General features: G+C 45.2%; 3 protein-coding genes across 4 annotated transcripts; 2 read left to right on the forward strand and 1 right to left on the reverse strand.

Annotated features, from left to right (window-relative positions):
* The first annotated feature begins 8 nt into the window (after positions 1-8).
* On the forward strand, positions 9-8,097 carry LOC120677528. The gene is made up of 9 exons (XM_039958679.1): positions 9-135; positions 255-421; positions 2,410-2,538; positions 2,710-3,153; positions 3,260-3,380; positions 6,104-6,874; positions 7,049-7,163; positions 7,306-7,638; positions 7,736-8,097. The coding sequence occupies exons 1-6, from the start codon at positions 126-128 to the stop codon at positions 6,208-6,210; spliced, it is 978 nt and encodes a 325-aa protein (XP_039814613.1). The 5' UTR covers positions 9-125; the 3' UTR covers positions 6,211-6,874; positions 7,049-7,163; positions 7,306-7,638; positions 7,736-8,097.
* LOC120677530 lies at positions 558-2,323 on the reverse strand. Of its 2 annotated transcripts, XM_039958681.1 has the most exons (4): positions 2,053-2,323; positions 1,427-1,457; positions 1,275-1,336; positions 558-920 (listed from the first exon to the last, which is right to left on the reverse strand). In XM_039958681.1, exons 1-4 carry the CDS (start codon positions 2,299-2,301, stop codon positions 579-581), a joined length of 684 nt encoding a protein of 227 aa, XP_039814615.1. In that variant the 5' UTR covers positions 2,302-2,323; the 3' UTR covers positions 558-578. The 2 variants fall into 2 exon arrangements, with proteins under 2 accessions (XP_039814615.1, XP_039814616.1); XM_039958682.1 differs by lacking the exon at positions 1,275-1,336.
* A 4,490-nt stretch (positions 8,098-12,587) lies between the features above and the next one.
* On the forward strand, positions 12,588-14,345 carry LOC120677532 (ethylene-responsive transcription factor 10-like; the record flags this gene model as incomplete). Its single annotated transcript, XM_039958683.1, has 2 exons — positions 12,588-12,909; positions 13,368-14,345. Coding segments are annotated over 2 exons (984 nt in total), but the record flags the coding sequence as incomplete, so codon positions are not given.
* Positions 14,346-15,476: the final 1,131 nt, after the last annotated feature.

A 15,476-nucleotide genomic window follows, 5' to 3' on the forward strand; every position in this document is an offset into this window, starting at 1 on the left:
ATCCATGGAATCCCGCCGGGCTTCACCAGCTTCACTTGCCCCTCTTCTCTCCATGACGATCGACCAGTCCACCTTTGTTTGAGCTGAAACCCAATTCTTTCGTCCAGTTCAAATCGGTGAACTCGATGGGAAATGGTAAGCCAGATCCAGAGGGGAGTCTCGGCCTGCTGCTAGACAAAAAAAACCCGGAGCTCCATTTCACATGGCGTTTTCTCACCCGGCTTTTTGTTCGTTCGTTCGTTTTCTTTTTGAAGGAACGACTTCACCGGTGAACTCGACGGGAAATGATGAGGTCGATCGCACCCGGCTTGACCCATGGCGTCTCCCGTCGTCCTACTTCCCCGTGGCGGAAAAGTCGAGCCGGCGGACACCTTCCGGATTCTGGAGGGAGATAAAAAGTGACAACACAAAAATCCGTTCTGACTAGAAACTGCACGCGGCATTGCCGCGCGGGTCCTCTTTTTGCCAGCATATAGCAATGTTGGTGCTTTGCATTGCTGGGTCAATAAATTATGGACACAGCTAATCAGAGATATTTTAGTTGGCACCACGTTGACTGTGTAAAATATTATATAGTATTATGGAATCGCAATAGTCACTTTGTGAGCAGTATTACATCCAGCATAAAGAGCAGTAAGCAAATGCAGCAACAGGAAGCTTATGTAGATCTCCCACTTGCAGGCTAACATCAGTAGGTAACCTTGCCGTTGCCTACACCATCTCCCTTCCCCTGTCCACAGAGCACAAGGGCAATAGGTGGTCTCTCTCCATCCAAATCGAGCAGCAGTAACTTTTTGTTTCCCTCTCAGATGCCGAATTGTTGTAGCTTGTTTCGATCCCCTTGGGCAGTTGGGCCTCCATGGATTCATGGGTGGCAAGGTTAAGGTTCCCATCGGCGAGATTTGGTGGGGTGGAGCCGGCTGCATCATCATCCAGGGGTTCAAGGTAACATTGAATTAAATTTCAGTATAGAGATAGAGAGGGAGAGAGATAGCGAGAGAGAGAGAGAGAGAGAGAGAGAGAGAGAGAGAGAGAGAGAGAGAGAGAGAGAGAGAGAGAGAGAGAGAGTGAGAGAGACATGTTTGATGAGTTCCAATGGTAGGGATTTTATACCTGAAGCATAATAATTAGTTTGTTACACCGATTTTTACTTGCTGTCAAATTGTTTGCATGGGCAGCCACCTATTGTGGTGTATTAGAAGACATTGTGACCTAGTACTGTCTTGGAGTTACAGATTTTGCCAAGCTTGGTATATGTTTTGATCGATTAGTACCATATGAAGATGCCTGAGCTCATTTTGTTGGCCGAAGCCATGAAAAATGGAGTGATTTTGACCTGCACACTCATTAATAGCATATGTGAATATTTGTAGTTTTTTTCTGTGTATATTATATGGCTAGAAATTTGTTTGTAACATATACGTACCTGCATTATTGATGGCAGACCACCTTTGAGCCTGATACATGTATACAACATGGAAAGGTTAGTGGAAGTAAAAATTGTAACTTGGTATAGAATATAAATCTGTAAGTGTAAATAAATTATAGTTGGTAATTTACGCTATGTCTAGTATTTCTTTGTACACAATATTAGTCGTTTTATCTCCGCATGTGCCATCTTCATTCTCTATCAATATTTTTAGTCCTTGTCTGTCCTTTACTCTAGATACTGCAACGTATAATTGGCCATGTGTGAATACCGGTTTTCTCAAATATATTCCTACATTTAATAGTGTTTGTCCTTGGCTTTTGTTTATTGTCATGGAATAGCAAACTTTAATCGGAAATTGTCGACGGCATAGAACGAAAGGCCAACGTGAGCCTTGTGTTGTGAGATTTATTCTTGGTATGTAGACCTTATTGCCAATATGTGTTCCTGTGATAATAACAGCCTCTATGACATTTTTTCCTAAGTTTGTGACAATTAATCTTGTGCCATTGCACAAACCTAAGCTTTGGTTCAGATTTCGTAATAGCATAGAAATCAATGGAATCATGGCAAGAAACATAGATTCATGGCGAAGGGGATTCATGGCAACGAAGAGCACATACCTGATGATTTGATTGGTTTTTCTCCTTTGCGTTGTTCCTGATGATTCTTTCGTTGGCCTGGAACGTCCCCGCTTCTCTGTTTAAGGGTTTGCTGGAGCTTCTTTGTTCGAGGGTTTGCCGGAGAGTCTGGTTTAAAACATGCCCAACATGCCTTGAGTGTTTGCCGGAGGGTTCTGGAGAGATGTAGAGACGTAGAGCCCTAGGCCCTAGTACAGGTGGCCGGTTTACATTGCACGGACTCCTCAGCATTGATCCAACGCCTGATGGCAAGCCAGCGACATGATCCAAGGATTGAGAAGAAGTCAGCGACGTGGCCCTATTGGCTGCACGGGAAATGACACCTGTTTCGTGTCAAGAGATGAGTGGTCGTCCCAGACCCTCGGAAAGAGGACGACCTTGGAGTTCTGCCGCAACAACGGCACCAATACGGACTGGGTCATGCACGAGTATTGCCTCTACAGGGCAGTACCAGCCTTTTCTCTCGAGGTACGTAAACGTACCGTGTACCGACATCGCTGTACTGCACTGCACGGTAGTAGTGGTGGTAGATAGTAGAGTAGCTTTTAATTTTAATGACCACAGTTATTGACCTGACCATTTCATTTCTGGCCTTCTCTTGCCTTGCCGCTTAATTGATTCCTCCTCGATGTATCGTAGAGCGGAATCTACCGTAAGGTGTTCAAGAAAGACAGCTATGAGCCCGCCTCTTGGTACCACGCGGACAACAATGGAGGGAACCCCGTGCGTTACAACTCGGAACTGATGGATATGTACGACACGCTGCGAGACGGCGACAAGCTCGCCCAGCGCGAGCCATGGGAACTCCCACTCTACTTCATCGTGAAAAATAACTTGTCTAGGTCTAGCGTGCGGACAAAATCTGGAGTCTGGAATGAGAAGGAAGACGACCTCATCGCCGTCCGTTCTCCAGAGTCGTCCTCGTCCACGACGACGACGACGACCCCGCCGTCCTACGTTGGGGTAAAGAAGACCTTCGAGTTCTCCCTCAACGACGGCACCAAGACGGACTGGGTCATGCGCGAGTACCTGCAACTGCAACTCCACCACAACTGGAGCTATCCAGCAGCCTCATTTGTCCAGGTACCCACATCGCTAGCTGCACAGTACATGATGAATTAGCTACAGTCTTGTTGCTAGAGCGACCATTTCTAATAATGTATACTATATGTTTTGTGCTTCCATGTAGGACAATGTGGTGTTGCGTAAGGTATTCAGGAAAGGGGACACAGAACATCATGAGGACTCCTCATCGCGTTACCGCTCTACGGAGAAATACGTGGAAGCTTACGAAAAAGCATGCTCCCGCGGTATGCATCGTCACTTGAATCTATTCTGTTTATATTTCTTTTATAGAATCATGTTTCCTAGGTGCCAGCCGCCTGAATTATGGCAATTGTTCATGCGACCGCATTTCTGAAACTACGAATGAAAATCTATAGAGTAACCTATTCAATATGTATATGAATTACCAGCATATGCTATTATCAAACATATCCAAAGTTAACCCTGAATTTGAATCTAGATTACCCACCAACTGTCATTTCTATACTCTGTTCGCGTCAGCTGGCTAGCAGTATTTTTCTTTCACAATAAATCAGCACTAGTCATCAGCCACCAGTCAGCCAGTATAGTATTTTCCTCTCATAACAAATCAGCATCAGCCACTAGCAACAGCCAGCCGAACAGAGTTAATAATGTAGTAACCTCTTGAATTTGTATATGAATAACAGACATGTGCTGCTATATATGAAACAAATCCAGGCCGGCCCGGGGGGAGCTCCCAAAATCCAGGGGGCCCACATGTAATACAAGTACGTATGTATGTGTAGATAAAATTTCAAAGCTAGGTAGATGGGTAAGAGCAAGACTAATAATTTAGTCTGGTGAGGGCTATATGTTGTGGCCATGCCATCTTAAGACAATTTAATAACCAATCCATATAGTCGACTATATAGGTGGACTGCACTATTAATACTTGATTTATCTTTCTTCTCTCATTCTCTCACCAAGTTTATTGTAGTTACGAGAGCATGTTGTAAATTTGCAGCCCATTTCTCTTCTCTTCCCTCCACCTCAGCACAAATATGATTTGACATTCTATTTAGCCTATCTACGTCATCTCACAATACTTGCTCTAAACGAAACGATCCATCACGTGAGGTTTCTCGCGACTGGCGAGAAACCACGATTTCATGTGCCGCACTGTACCATCTCCTTTGGCCGTGTTTAGTTCGGTAGGGTGTAAACGCAAAAAAATTTTGCGTTTCGAATCTTCCCAATTTGAAGCACTAAATGAAGTCTATTTACAAAATTTTTTGCACAGATGGGTTGTAAATCGCGAGACGAATCTAATGATGCTAATTAATTCATGATTAATCAATAATTAGCGGATGGTTACTGTAGCATCACTGTTACAAAATCATGGATTAAGTAGGCTCATTAGATTCGTCTCGCGATTTACAGTACATCCATGCAAAAAGTTCTATAAATAGACTTCATTTAATACTTCAAATTAGCAAGATTTTTTTTCACTTTAATATGTTTACGGCTTTTTTGTGTGTACGGTGGAACTAAACACACCCTTTATTCTTTGCAATGTAATTACCTGACATTGATTAGACACTGCATTGGAGATTACGCAGTCCATATTCACGCGGCCACACTAGACGCTCCACACCTCTAGTACTCCGCGCAAGAACGATGATGCCACTGCCGTGTGTTCACGACTGTGCTATGCCTAGCCTGTACGTGTCCTCTAGTGCATGCGTGTCGGTGTCCCGCGAGTCATGGTTTTTGCTAGGTAGCATCACAACGGACTCGAACAGGATTCTAGGTAACTCTCGAACACTCTCGTCACCAAGTATATGGATAGTATTGATATATACCTTTGTTAATAACTTTGCATATAGAATTCTAGAACATATGTTTAGGATAATATCATATAATATTAATATGTATAATTTTTTTACATGAGTCTGTTTTGGATGCACCTAGTTTATTAGCAATACATATAATAATTATATTTATAATTATTTTCGTTATTATTATTATTATTATTATCGTAGGGGCCCAACTCTAATTCATCGCCCCGGCCCCCAAATCCACAGGGCCCGCCCTGAACAAATCCAATGTTAACCTTCAATTTACATTTAAATTGCCCACCAACCATTTTTATTCATAATCTAGTAACCCCTTAAGCTTACGTATCAATTATTCACTTAGACATTATTAGAATTAAACTAATTAAACCGAACATAGAGGAGGATGGTTTCACTTTTGAATAAAAAGGTAAAATTATAGCAACGAATATATAAGATGAAACTGTTAAAGCCGACAAAATCTAGATACATGACATCACTAGATACGGACCACAACAAGAGCCGCCGAAATATAGACTTGGGTTTCAACTAAATGCGTATTAAAAATAAAAACATATGAAGCGACATGCAGTATGGACACAAACTATGGACATGTACAGAAAAAAAATACATAAAGTATTTGATAAGTTTATTACGACCAGTATATATAAGTTACAAAGTATATACACGTGTAAATTGCGTTAAAAATGAATATGTATTAAGGATGAACTTGGCAACGTATCTAGTGCAAACCAAGGACCCCGTGCAAACCCGTGCAAACCTACTAAACAAAGTTTCAAAAAATTCTGAAAAAAATCATGAATGTGCTTCTCAGCTTACCTCATCTATATATAAAATTTCATGGTCAAATTCGTCTTTTTTGTAACTTCTAGAGTAAGACGAATTTGACCATGAAATTTTATATATAGATGATGTAATATGAGAAGCACATTCATGATTTTTTTTCAGAATTTTTTGAAACTTTGTTTAGTAGGTTTGCACGGGTTTGCACGAGGTCCTTGGTTTGCACTAGATATGTTCCCTTATACTTATTCCTATATTCTGAGATTCTAGCACGGGTTGGTAGATTTGTTCTTTCCTAATTGATCAGTACATTCACGACACTGTGCAATGACTGCAATATTTCAACACTAACTTTATCTCGATCTCAGGTGAGCTCGAAAATGATACGCGGAGACTCAGTCACCTAGCAGACGAGTCAACGGCCGACCTATGTTTCGTCTATAGAAGGGTACGTACAGAGTTTACCGGACTGTGAATCACGATCTGTACCCGAGATGCAAACAAGGACGACTGCGGATCCTGATGAAAGAGAGCACTTCACCGAGTTTTGTAGTGCCAATGATCCTGATGAGGTGTATGCAGCGTGCCGCCGCTGTGATAAAGTGCTCAAGGCCCATCCCAAGAAACATGGCACCTCTCACCTCATAGAGCACATTCACACATGCTCAAGCTGCACTAATCCTTCCACCGACGAGGACCGATAAATGTTGCACCACCTTCGCACAGCGCTCGACAATCCCTACGAGCAACAGAAAATGATGGATGAGAAGCTTAACTGTCAAGAAGACCTCACCCAGCTGAACCCATATGATCTCATCAAGCTCACCACCGGCGGCACCCCCTGGTACATCACGACCTCATTCAACAGGCAAACACGTGAGGGCATGTGGGTGGAGAAAAATGAGGAGTTCGTTGCAATCCGAATGGAACAGCCACAAATGTGGCATGAGACCAGTGCGGTCCAGATGGTGTATCTGTCGCAAAAGCCGGTGACACCAGAGTACCCCGGGGTGAGGAGGACCCTAGAGTTCCGCAATCAGGACGGCCGCAAGACAGACTGGTTCATGCACGAATACCAACGGATCATGCTCCAATACCAACAGGTCGATGATAACAAGTCCCCTGCTCTGCTTCTCCAGGTAATAAGGATCACTCTTCACTCACTTGCTAACATCAGAATCAAACTATATTTGGAGATGACTTTTTGTAGCACCGTTGCCATGCTTTCGTTTTAATTTATTTTTTTTTCTCGATCAGGTATTGTGCTTTCGTTTTTAATGATGCATGCTTCATTCATTCGTGCTTACTTGTAGGGGGGCATGGTGATTCGCAAGGTATTCCGCTATAACAAAGATGCGTTCTTATCTACTCTCAGTGAGTTGGACAGGTTCTTGAATGGAGATGATAACGATGAGGAGTACTTAAACGGTAATATAATACTCCACTTCATTAGCCTCACAATTGAACACTACTTATTTACTTTCGTTTTCTTTTGAGGAAATAACACATTTATTTTCTTTCACAACTATCAAGTACCAAACTAACATTCCCTGCTTTGTTTTCTCGTTAGGTGAGGGCATGAACACTACCATTACCAATACCACGTCCAGTGATTACATGGACAATGCGGTCGATAAGAAGCGCAAGAGGACTCGTCCCAAATCTGAAGTTTGGATGTACTTCACCCAGATGCACAACACACGTGATGTCCTGGTGTACGTAGTGTGCCACTCCTGTGACAGGGGGTTCACTAGTGGTCGCTCTACAAATGGCACCTCTCACCTGTGGAGGCATCACAGGTACTGCGCAAACAAGCGCCCTAGCACAGGAAATGCGAATGACGCCACTACTGAATGGGAAACAAAAATCAGGCCGGTGTTCCTAAACTTGAAGAACTAAGGAGGTTGTGACTTGTGTTCATTTCAAACCAAGGACATCTTCAGTTTATTTTTACTATATGTGTCTCTAATATACTTACTTGCTTTTGTTCTCTGTTTCAGAAACAGAGCATCAGCCATCAGGGAAGTGCTGAAGCTAGGAGCCAAGAAGATGGGCCGCTTGTTGATGATTGGTAGAATGGAGGCCGGGCTAATGCGCTCAGAGATTGTGCATGCCCCCTTTCTGTTTTTCAGCTTTGTTTCATCTTTAATTCTGTCCTAATAAAGTTAGTGCCGCTATGGCTCACTTGTTGGGTTCTGTCTTAGATTTTCTTACTCTTATTTTTCTATCTATCCCCACAATGTTTAGTAGCTGAGACTTACGTTGCCTGATTTTGATGTATGAATTATGAATTTATGATCAGGGATGTAATATCTTTGAATATCTGAGAGAAATGGAGGTTCAATTTAGAGATAGTACAACATGAACAGATGAACTGAATTTTGTCATTGTCTGCCCTCTGCAGCTTGAACTTTTATAGGGACGGTAATTCATAACACCACTGTGATTTTTGAGGCTGTTTAAGCTGCCAACCTGGTACAGAACCCGTGCTCTGCTGTGTCCACTCCCTAGGCCCTGTTTTGGAGTAACGTATTGTTTTTCAGGTTTAAAACTCTTCAGCTTCTAACTGGGCACAAGAATACTAGGAGTACTGCTTTGTTCACACTTGAAATGTTATTTGGGTAACAACTAGCTTCCGCTTGTATAAGCTAGCGAGTCACTTTCAGTGCTGTGTTTTGCATATCAAAAGCACATTTGCACATCCTACATACTCTCCCCTTCCCTAGTACGTGGATTGCACAGTGTGTAGGTTGTGTTCTTGGTTCTTTCAACGAGCAACACAAGTAGTAATACTTAATCATTTGCAGCAAGAAAGAGTAACTGGCTAGACTGATTTTCTTGAAACTGAAGAACAAGTGCAGGCAGAGAGGCATGTGCAACGCATCCGGATTTGCTCTTCATATAGATAGGTTTTACACATCCAACAAAAGAAGCAGAGATGGGGATCAGGAGAGTAAAGTACCCGCTGGGAATCGAGGAACTGGTGCGCTTGCCGTGGATGTAGTCACCATCACCGCAGATTCACTCCTCATCGCAGTTGACGCCGCTGTCGTGGATTCGGTCACCACATCACTGTAGATTCGCTCCTCATCGCCCCATAAGCTGCCGCCGCCGCCGCCGCCATAGATTGGTTCCCTGATGCGGTCATTGAGCCCGTAGTCACGTCCGCTTGGGGCTGCGCTGGGCACCACCGTCGGTGCTGCGCCGCTGCCGCGACGATCCTGTGAGAGGCTTCGAGCGACAGAGCGAGGTCTCACCTGCATTCGTCTGGAGACGAGAGTGGGCCTTCTTCCATGCCGCCGCACTCGCATATCCGCGCTGAGGAAAAAAGCTTGAGAAGTTTCGAGCCCAAAAAACGTGTTCAAAGTTCAAACCCGTCAACGAAGAGCTGCCAGGCCAAGGTTTTTGGGCTTCCCAGGGTTGGGCTAGGCCACCTACAATTTTTATGTTGGAAAATAAATGTAACTAATAGTCAGGCTGGGCCTGGACTGGCCCGATCTTTTTTGGCTGCCTAAACTAGATCCACGCCTAAACTGGCACAATGTAGGTAGCCACGAACCGAGCTTAGCTCAGGTCTACTATGCACTGTTTTTGTTGTAGCATAAAAACAGTATAGTGAGTGTACAACAATCATCCATGTACGTGCTGCGAAAATGTTAATCAAGACTGCCAGTTGCTTAGGTCATAGTCAGCATTAGGTACTATATATATATATATGGAGTTAGTGGTTGTCTCCTATTTTCTATCATTAGCAGCTTCTCCCTTCATTACTTTTATAAGTCTTTGACTAATATAATCAGTCCAATTCCGATCCAGTAGTTTACGGGTACAAAGTTGTGGCACCATTTGGATCACATTTAGATATTTGCCCTGTTCGGATGCACTGAATTTGGCTAATCTGGGGTGATTCGGCTGAGCTTAAGTCCAGCCGAACGGCAGGGGAGCCAGGTGCAACACTGCGTCCAGCCATGCTATCCAGCACAAACAGTGCGAAAATCAGCCAGCCAGCGTGGATTCCCAGCCAGCCAGCACTTTTCAGTGCATCCGAACAGGCTGATTAACAAGGTGTTGCAAAATAAACTAAAGGTCAAGGTTCAGATATAAAAGTAACATTTGGATGACTACAAACTTATTTTTACCCCAAAAAAGCTATTCAGTGAGACACGGAAGCAACAAATAGTTGGGCACATCACTGCTCTTTGGAGCAGCACTGAAACCCAAAATTGTGAGGAGAACTTTGTCTTGGAGATAAAAAAAAAGAGTCGATTATTGTTGCACCGTCACCGTGTGCAAATTTCTCTCTATCTAAGGCCAGTCTTAATGGATGTTTTATTTGGATACCACATCAGCAATTTTGCTGACTTGGCAGTGTCTATGAGGAGAAATAAGGGAGGGTTTCATAAGATGAGAGAGGAGTTTCATCCCATGAAATCCAACTGGTACAATTACCAAGATTCTCAATTTGGTAACTGTACAATCAAACCGTGCACTGAGACCTAACCAGCTCGCTACACCTTTTAATTTCTTGACAATGGAGTCGTTTGGTACTTGATGATGCCGAAGTCATTTGATTCTAGTCAATAAGATTAATAGAAGTCAAAATGCTCCCAGAAGAGTACGGTGAGTGTACAACATTAATCAAGAGTGCAAGTTGCATATATATAGTTCATACTCATCATTACTCCATGCATGCTTATGTAAGGTAACAAATATAATCTATGGAGTTAGTGGCTGTCTCCTATTTTCCTATCATTAGCATTTAGCAGCTTCTCCCTTTATCTGTATTTCAATATATGGAAATAACAGTTTTTTACTACTAATCAGTCCAACTTCAGTAGTTTACAGACACAAAGTTGTTGTACCATTAGGATGACATTTGGATACAGTTTGACATTTGTCCATGCCGAATTACATGATACTATCATTGCCCTTTCAAGCACTGAACGTTATTTGAGAAACTAGCTGTATTGTTTTCAAGGAAACTTACCATTTAATATGTTTTCGTTTCAAGAAAAAGTTGCCACTTTCTGGTTCCAAAAAAAAAAAGAACAAGTTGCCATTTACAATATCTTTTCCTACAAAAAAGAAAAGCTCTCAGTTTGACGAAGTGTGAACAGAGAGGACTTAAGTCAATGGCTTGACCCCGAGATGCCGTGCTGAAACTTCCTTGCAATTGCATGTATACCACTGCGGCCTAGTATGAAACCTTATCGTGTCTCCAACCAGAAGAGAGATCAACAAGGAGATTAGGTGATTTATTAAGCATCAATTGGATATAACAATATAATTCCGAAGGAAATTGAGAGATCAACTCGGATATTCTAGCCAGCTGCATACAAACACGACAAAACAAGATATATATATATATATATATATATATGTGTGTGTGTGTGTGTGTGTGTGTGTGTGTGTGTGTGTGTGTGTGTGTGTGTGTACCAAATTCTTCAAAATATTTGACTTGTGTTGAGTGTCATGGCGGCCTTTTATGACTGCACTCAAATTTCAAAAAGAAGAAGAAGAAGAAGAAGATGCCGTAGATATTTCCCATGTCGCCTGGTTTCATACATTGCAACTCGTGAAGAGCGTGTATGATTACAGGCGTTCCGGATGGCGCCAATTCTGTCACCATTGGACCGTCTAATTAAAACCATTGCATCATCGGCAAACCGACTAAGCCAAATTGTAGAGGCCGGTACAGTATGGGTGTGCTCCATTAGGAATCCAACGAGACTGATGGTCATATACTAACAGCACTACAAGTACCTTTTCTGGATTTTTTTTATCACCACTAAATACTTTTGGATTAAAGGTCGTAGCATAAGTTCAGTCCCAATCAACTCCTAGTCTTATATGGTTCAATGTGATGAGCAACTAAGATGTGTTTTCGCCATCAATATTATATTGTTCGCAACAGCATTAAAGAAGAAATAAAGGCAACCTTGCAGGGGCATTCTAAAGCTTGATAGAATATATTTTGGGATGGAAAGAGTACGGATGATTTAATGTGACAACCAATTAACTTTAGTTTTTCCACATAACTCCGGGACAAATAATTATAAATATATATTTCAAAAAAATAAAAAATAGATTTGCGAGGTATATATACATCTTTTCAAGCTGCTGCAGTTACAATAGTTAGAGGCAGTTGTTTCGATGTGGCTAAATTTTAGCCCTGTCATATAAAAAAGAATCTTGCAATTATTAAATAAAGTCTAACTACAAATCTTTTTTCACTTATGGGTGCCAATTCGCGAGATGAATCTAATAGACCTAATTGGTCTTTAATTTGCAACCGTAATCAGCCGCTACAAATCTTTTTTCACTTATGGGTGCCAATTCGCGAGATGAATCTAAAAGACCTAATTAATCTTTAATTTGTAACCGTAAACAGCCGCTACAAAAGAAAATTTCACTTATGGGTGCCAATTCACGAGATGAATCTGATAGATCTAATTAATCTTTAATTTGCAACCATAAATAGTGGTTAATTATAGATCAATTACTTTCATTAGATTTATCATGCAAATTAGTTCAGTACTTTTATAATTAATTTTATAGTTAAATACTATTTAATACTTCCAAATAATAAAATTCTCCGACCAGAGGCCCTCGCTAAAACTTGGTCCAGCCGTCTAGCTAGCGGTAACGGTGGGCGGGCAAGCAGCAAGCTGCCCCGCCCCGAGATGGTGGTTTATAAAGGGTGCCTTCTTGAAGTGCTCCCACTGACTCACCCGGCCCCATCCCTGTTGGCTGCTTCTCTCCACCTCCGCGACGTCGTCGACCTCCTCACTCCTCAGACGCCAAGCTAATAAAGGCACCACGCGACGAACAGCCGGCCGGCCGGACAAGTGAGCCATATGGGCGTGGTCTGCTTGCTGGCGTTGCGCGAGACGGACAGCAAGCGTGGATCGTCCCGGAGAAAGCTCTGCCGCCGGTGCTGCTCAGAGCGGAAGCCACCGTCGCGGGAGGCCGCCGGGCCATGGCGAGCCAGCTGAGTCGGCGGCGGCGGCAGCAGCAGGAGGAGCAGTCGGCGGCGGTGGCGCGTGGTGGCCCCGGCGGCTGCGGGAGGAGGAGGAGCACGCCGTCATCGTCGCGGCGCTCGCGCACGTCATCGGCGCCGGGCGGCGGCAGCAGCAGCCGGCGGCGGCCGTGCTCGGGCACGACGGCCAGCGAGGTACGTGTGCGTGCACGCGTATACTATACGCTAGCTGCTGGTTTGTTCGTAGGTTATCCATCCAGACTATACAATCTGTTGTCTTGGGCTGTGTGACACGATCCTCCTCTCTGGATCGTTCGCCTGCATGTTCCCCACTGTGTCTTGTCAGCAAAATACTCCACTGGATAGCTCATTGCTCGGTTTAGTTTACAAAAATTACTAACAGATGAGCAACAGAATGTAATGGTGAAAAAAAAGGGGAAAAAACTGAGCTAAAGTTATATGGATCTGCAATTCATGAGTCAAATTCAATTGTTATCTGTATTAACAGGCAATCTAGATACCGAATGAAACACTTTTAACATGTACTAGGACCCACCCCTGAATCTACTTATCTATGATGACCCCACATGCCAGTCTGATGCGCATACATAAACACGCTTACACTTCTGCTTTGATCAATTTGATTGATCCAGTGGCGCACCAGTCTGGCGCTGCTCCATCGACGGCGCCGGCGCCGGCGTCGTCGGAGCTGCTGCCGCGGCCGCGGTACCGCGGCGTGCGGCAGCGGCCGTGGGGCAAGTGGGCGGCGGAGATCCGCGACCCCGTGAAGGCGGCCCGCGTGTGGCTCGGCACCTTCGACACCGCCGAGGACGCCGCGCGCGCCTACGACGCCGCCGCGCTCCGCTTCAAGGGCGCCAAGGCCAAGCTCAACTTCCCGCCCGCCGCCTTCCACGGAGCTCAAGGCGGCCAGCAGCACGACGGCGTCGCCGTCGCTTCCCCTGCCCCGGGCTACCACCGCCATGCCGCCGCCCACCTCCTCCATCATCGCCAGCAGTCGGCCGGGGCAGAAGCTTCGACGTCGTCGTCCACAAGTCGTCGTCCGGGACCGGGACCCCTCCACCATCTGCACGGCGCTGCGCCGGCGGCAGCTGGTGGTGCTCGCGCCCACCACTATCAGGAGGTGGAGTTCCTGGACCTCAGCCAGTACGCGCACATACTGCAGAGCGGGGACCTGGACCTGCTGGCCGTCTCCGGCGGGCTAACGCCGGGGCAGTCGTCGTCGTCGGCAACGGCGGCGTCATCGTCGGCGGCGCCACCGGAGGAACCGCCGCCACGGCGAGAACCACCTAGCTAAGCAAGCAATCGGATCGGAGCTAGAGTTCAAGTCCCTTGCATCTAGCTAGATACTAGTGTGTTGTGTGTGATGGTCGTCTTGCCCAAGGGCACATACTGCTGCAGAACTCTAGCTAGCCACCATTAGAGAAGTACATACATGAGCAGGAAAATCCTGGTGTAAATTAACATATGTGCAGGATGGTCAATGAGATGAGACGATGATACGACGCAGCTTACGCGTAAGCGTGATCATCAAGAACAGTGGGAAGTTAGTGTGGCCAGCACGTAAATAAGTAATCAAGCAAGGTGCTTTGGTCAAATGGAGCACTGATGGATGGGGTCAAGTCTGATGCTTATCTGATCTTAAACTCCAGGCAATTCTTTTCTTCAAAAAAAAAAACTCCAGGCACACTACTAGAAAAACTGTTATGTGTACTGGTCAGCAACCCCCATTTAGTACCGGGTAACTGACCAGTACCGCTTGGCCGGTACTAAATGGCACATCATTTAGTACCGGCCAAGCTGCCCGGTACTAAAAGATTTCTTAGTACCAGTCCGACCGATATAAAAGCATCTATGTCCAAACGCAGCAGGTTTTCCTTTCGCGCCTTTTTTCGTTTTCGTTTTCATTCGCATTTTCTTTCTTTTTTCTTTCCCACCACATCGGTCATCACAATCAAAAAATCACAAATATGACAATCACAATCACAAGAATACATTTCACTATCACAAAAATACATCTCACAATCACAACAGACCAACCACCGCTTTGGCGGATCACAAACAGTCAAACACCATACATCTTATAGCTCAACGCAGCATCCAGCAAGTCCCAGAAACTCCAGGCGAAGTAGGAGGAGGAGGAGGGAGTATCAATAATGGCGGAAGCAAGAACAGCTGGGTCTCTCCCGGTGGCTAACGTGCAGGTGCTCGCGGAGGCTTGCAACGGCGAGGTCGATGTCCTGCAGCAGGTGCCCAAGAGGTACCTCAGCAAGGATCCCAGCTCTGAGGAGGTCGTCGCCGGCGACGACGGTGCTTGCGCGATTCCGGTCATCGACCTCCGCAAGCTGAAGGACCCGCAGTCATCGGAGGACCGCGCGCCGGCATGGCCCCGGGCGCCGCTGGGAGTCCGGTGTGGCTCTGCGCGCCGCCTGGCCTTGCGCGCCACCGGGAGGCCAGCTGAGCCCCACGCGCCGCCTGGTCCAGCGCACGCCGGGAGGCCGCCTGCGGCTTGCCTGAGGAGAGGAGGGAGGGAGGGAGAGAGAGAGGATGAGATAGAGATAAGATGTGGCGTGAGTGGTGGTGGATTTAAGGACGACGGTGCTGGTGGATTTTAGTACCGGCTCCAGTCATTAATAAGGACGGTGGTGGCGGTGGAAAAATTTAGTACCGGCCGGTGTCTTCGGCCGGTACTAAATGACGCTTTTTAGTATCGGCTGGTGTTTCAGGCCGGTACTAAAATGATC

The sequence above is a fragment of the Panicum virgatum genome, chromosome 6N (assembly GCF_016808335.1).
Source record: "Panicum virgatum strain AP13 chromosome 6N, P.virgatum_v5, whole genome shotgun sequence".
Classification (NCBI taxonomy): Eukaryota; Viridiplantae; Streptophyta; class Magnoliopsida; order Poales; family Poaceae; genus Panicum; species Panicum virgatum.

Bases quoted from the DNA above. Each gene is read 5' to 3' on its own strand.
- LOC120677528 (XM_039958679.1), top strand. The intron at 2,539-2,709 runs GTACGTAAACGT...GATGTATCGTAG, and splicing joins TACCAGCCTTTTCTCTCGAG to AGCGGAATCTACCGTAAGGT. The intron at 3,154-3,259 runs GTACCCACATCG...GCTTCCATGTAG, and splicing joins CAGCAGCCTCATTTGTCCAG to GACAATGTGGTGTTGCGTAA.
- LOC120677530 (XM_039958681.1), bottom strand. From the start codon at position 2,301: ATGCTGAGGAGTCCGTGCAATGTAAACCGGCCACCTGTACTAGGGCCT. The intron at 1,458-2,052 runs GTATGTGCTCTT...TACATGTATCAG, and splicing joins AAAACCAATCAAATCATCAG to GCTCAAAGGTGGTCTGCCAT. The intron at 1,337-1,426 runs GTACGTATATGT...ATGAGTGTGCAG, and splicing joins GTCTGCCATCAATAATGCAG to GTCAAAATCACTCCATTTTT.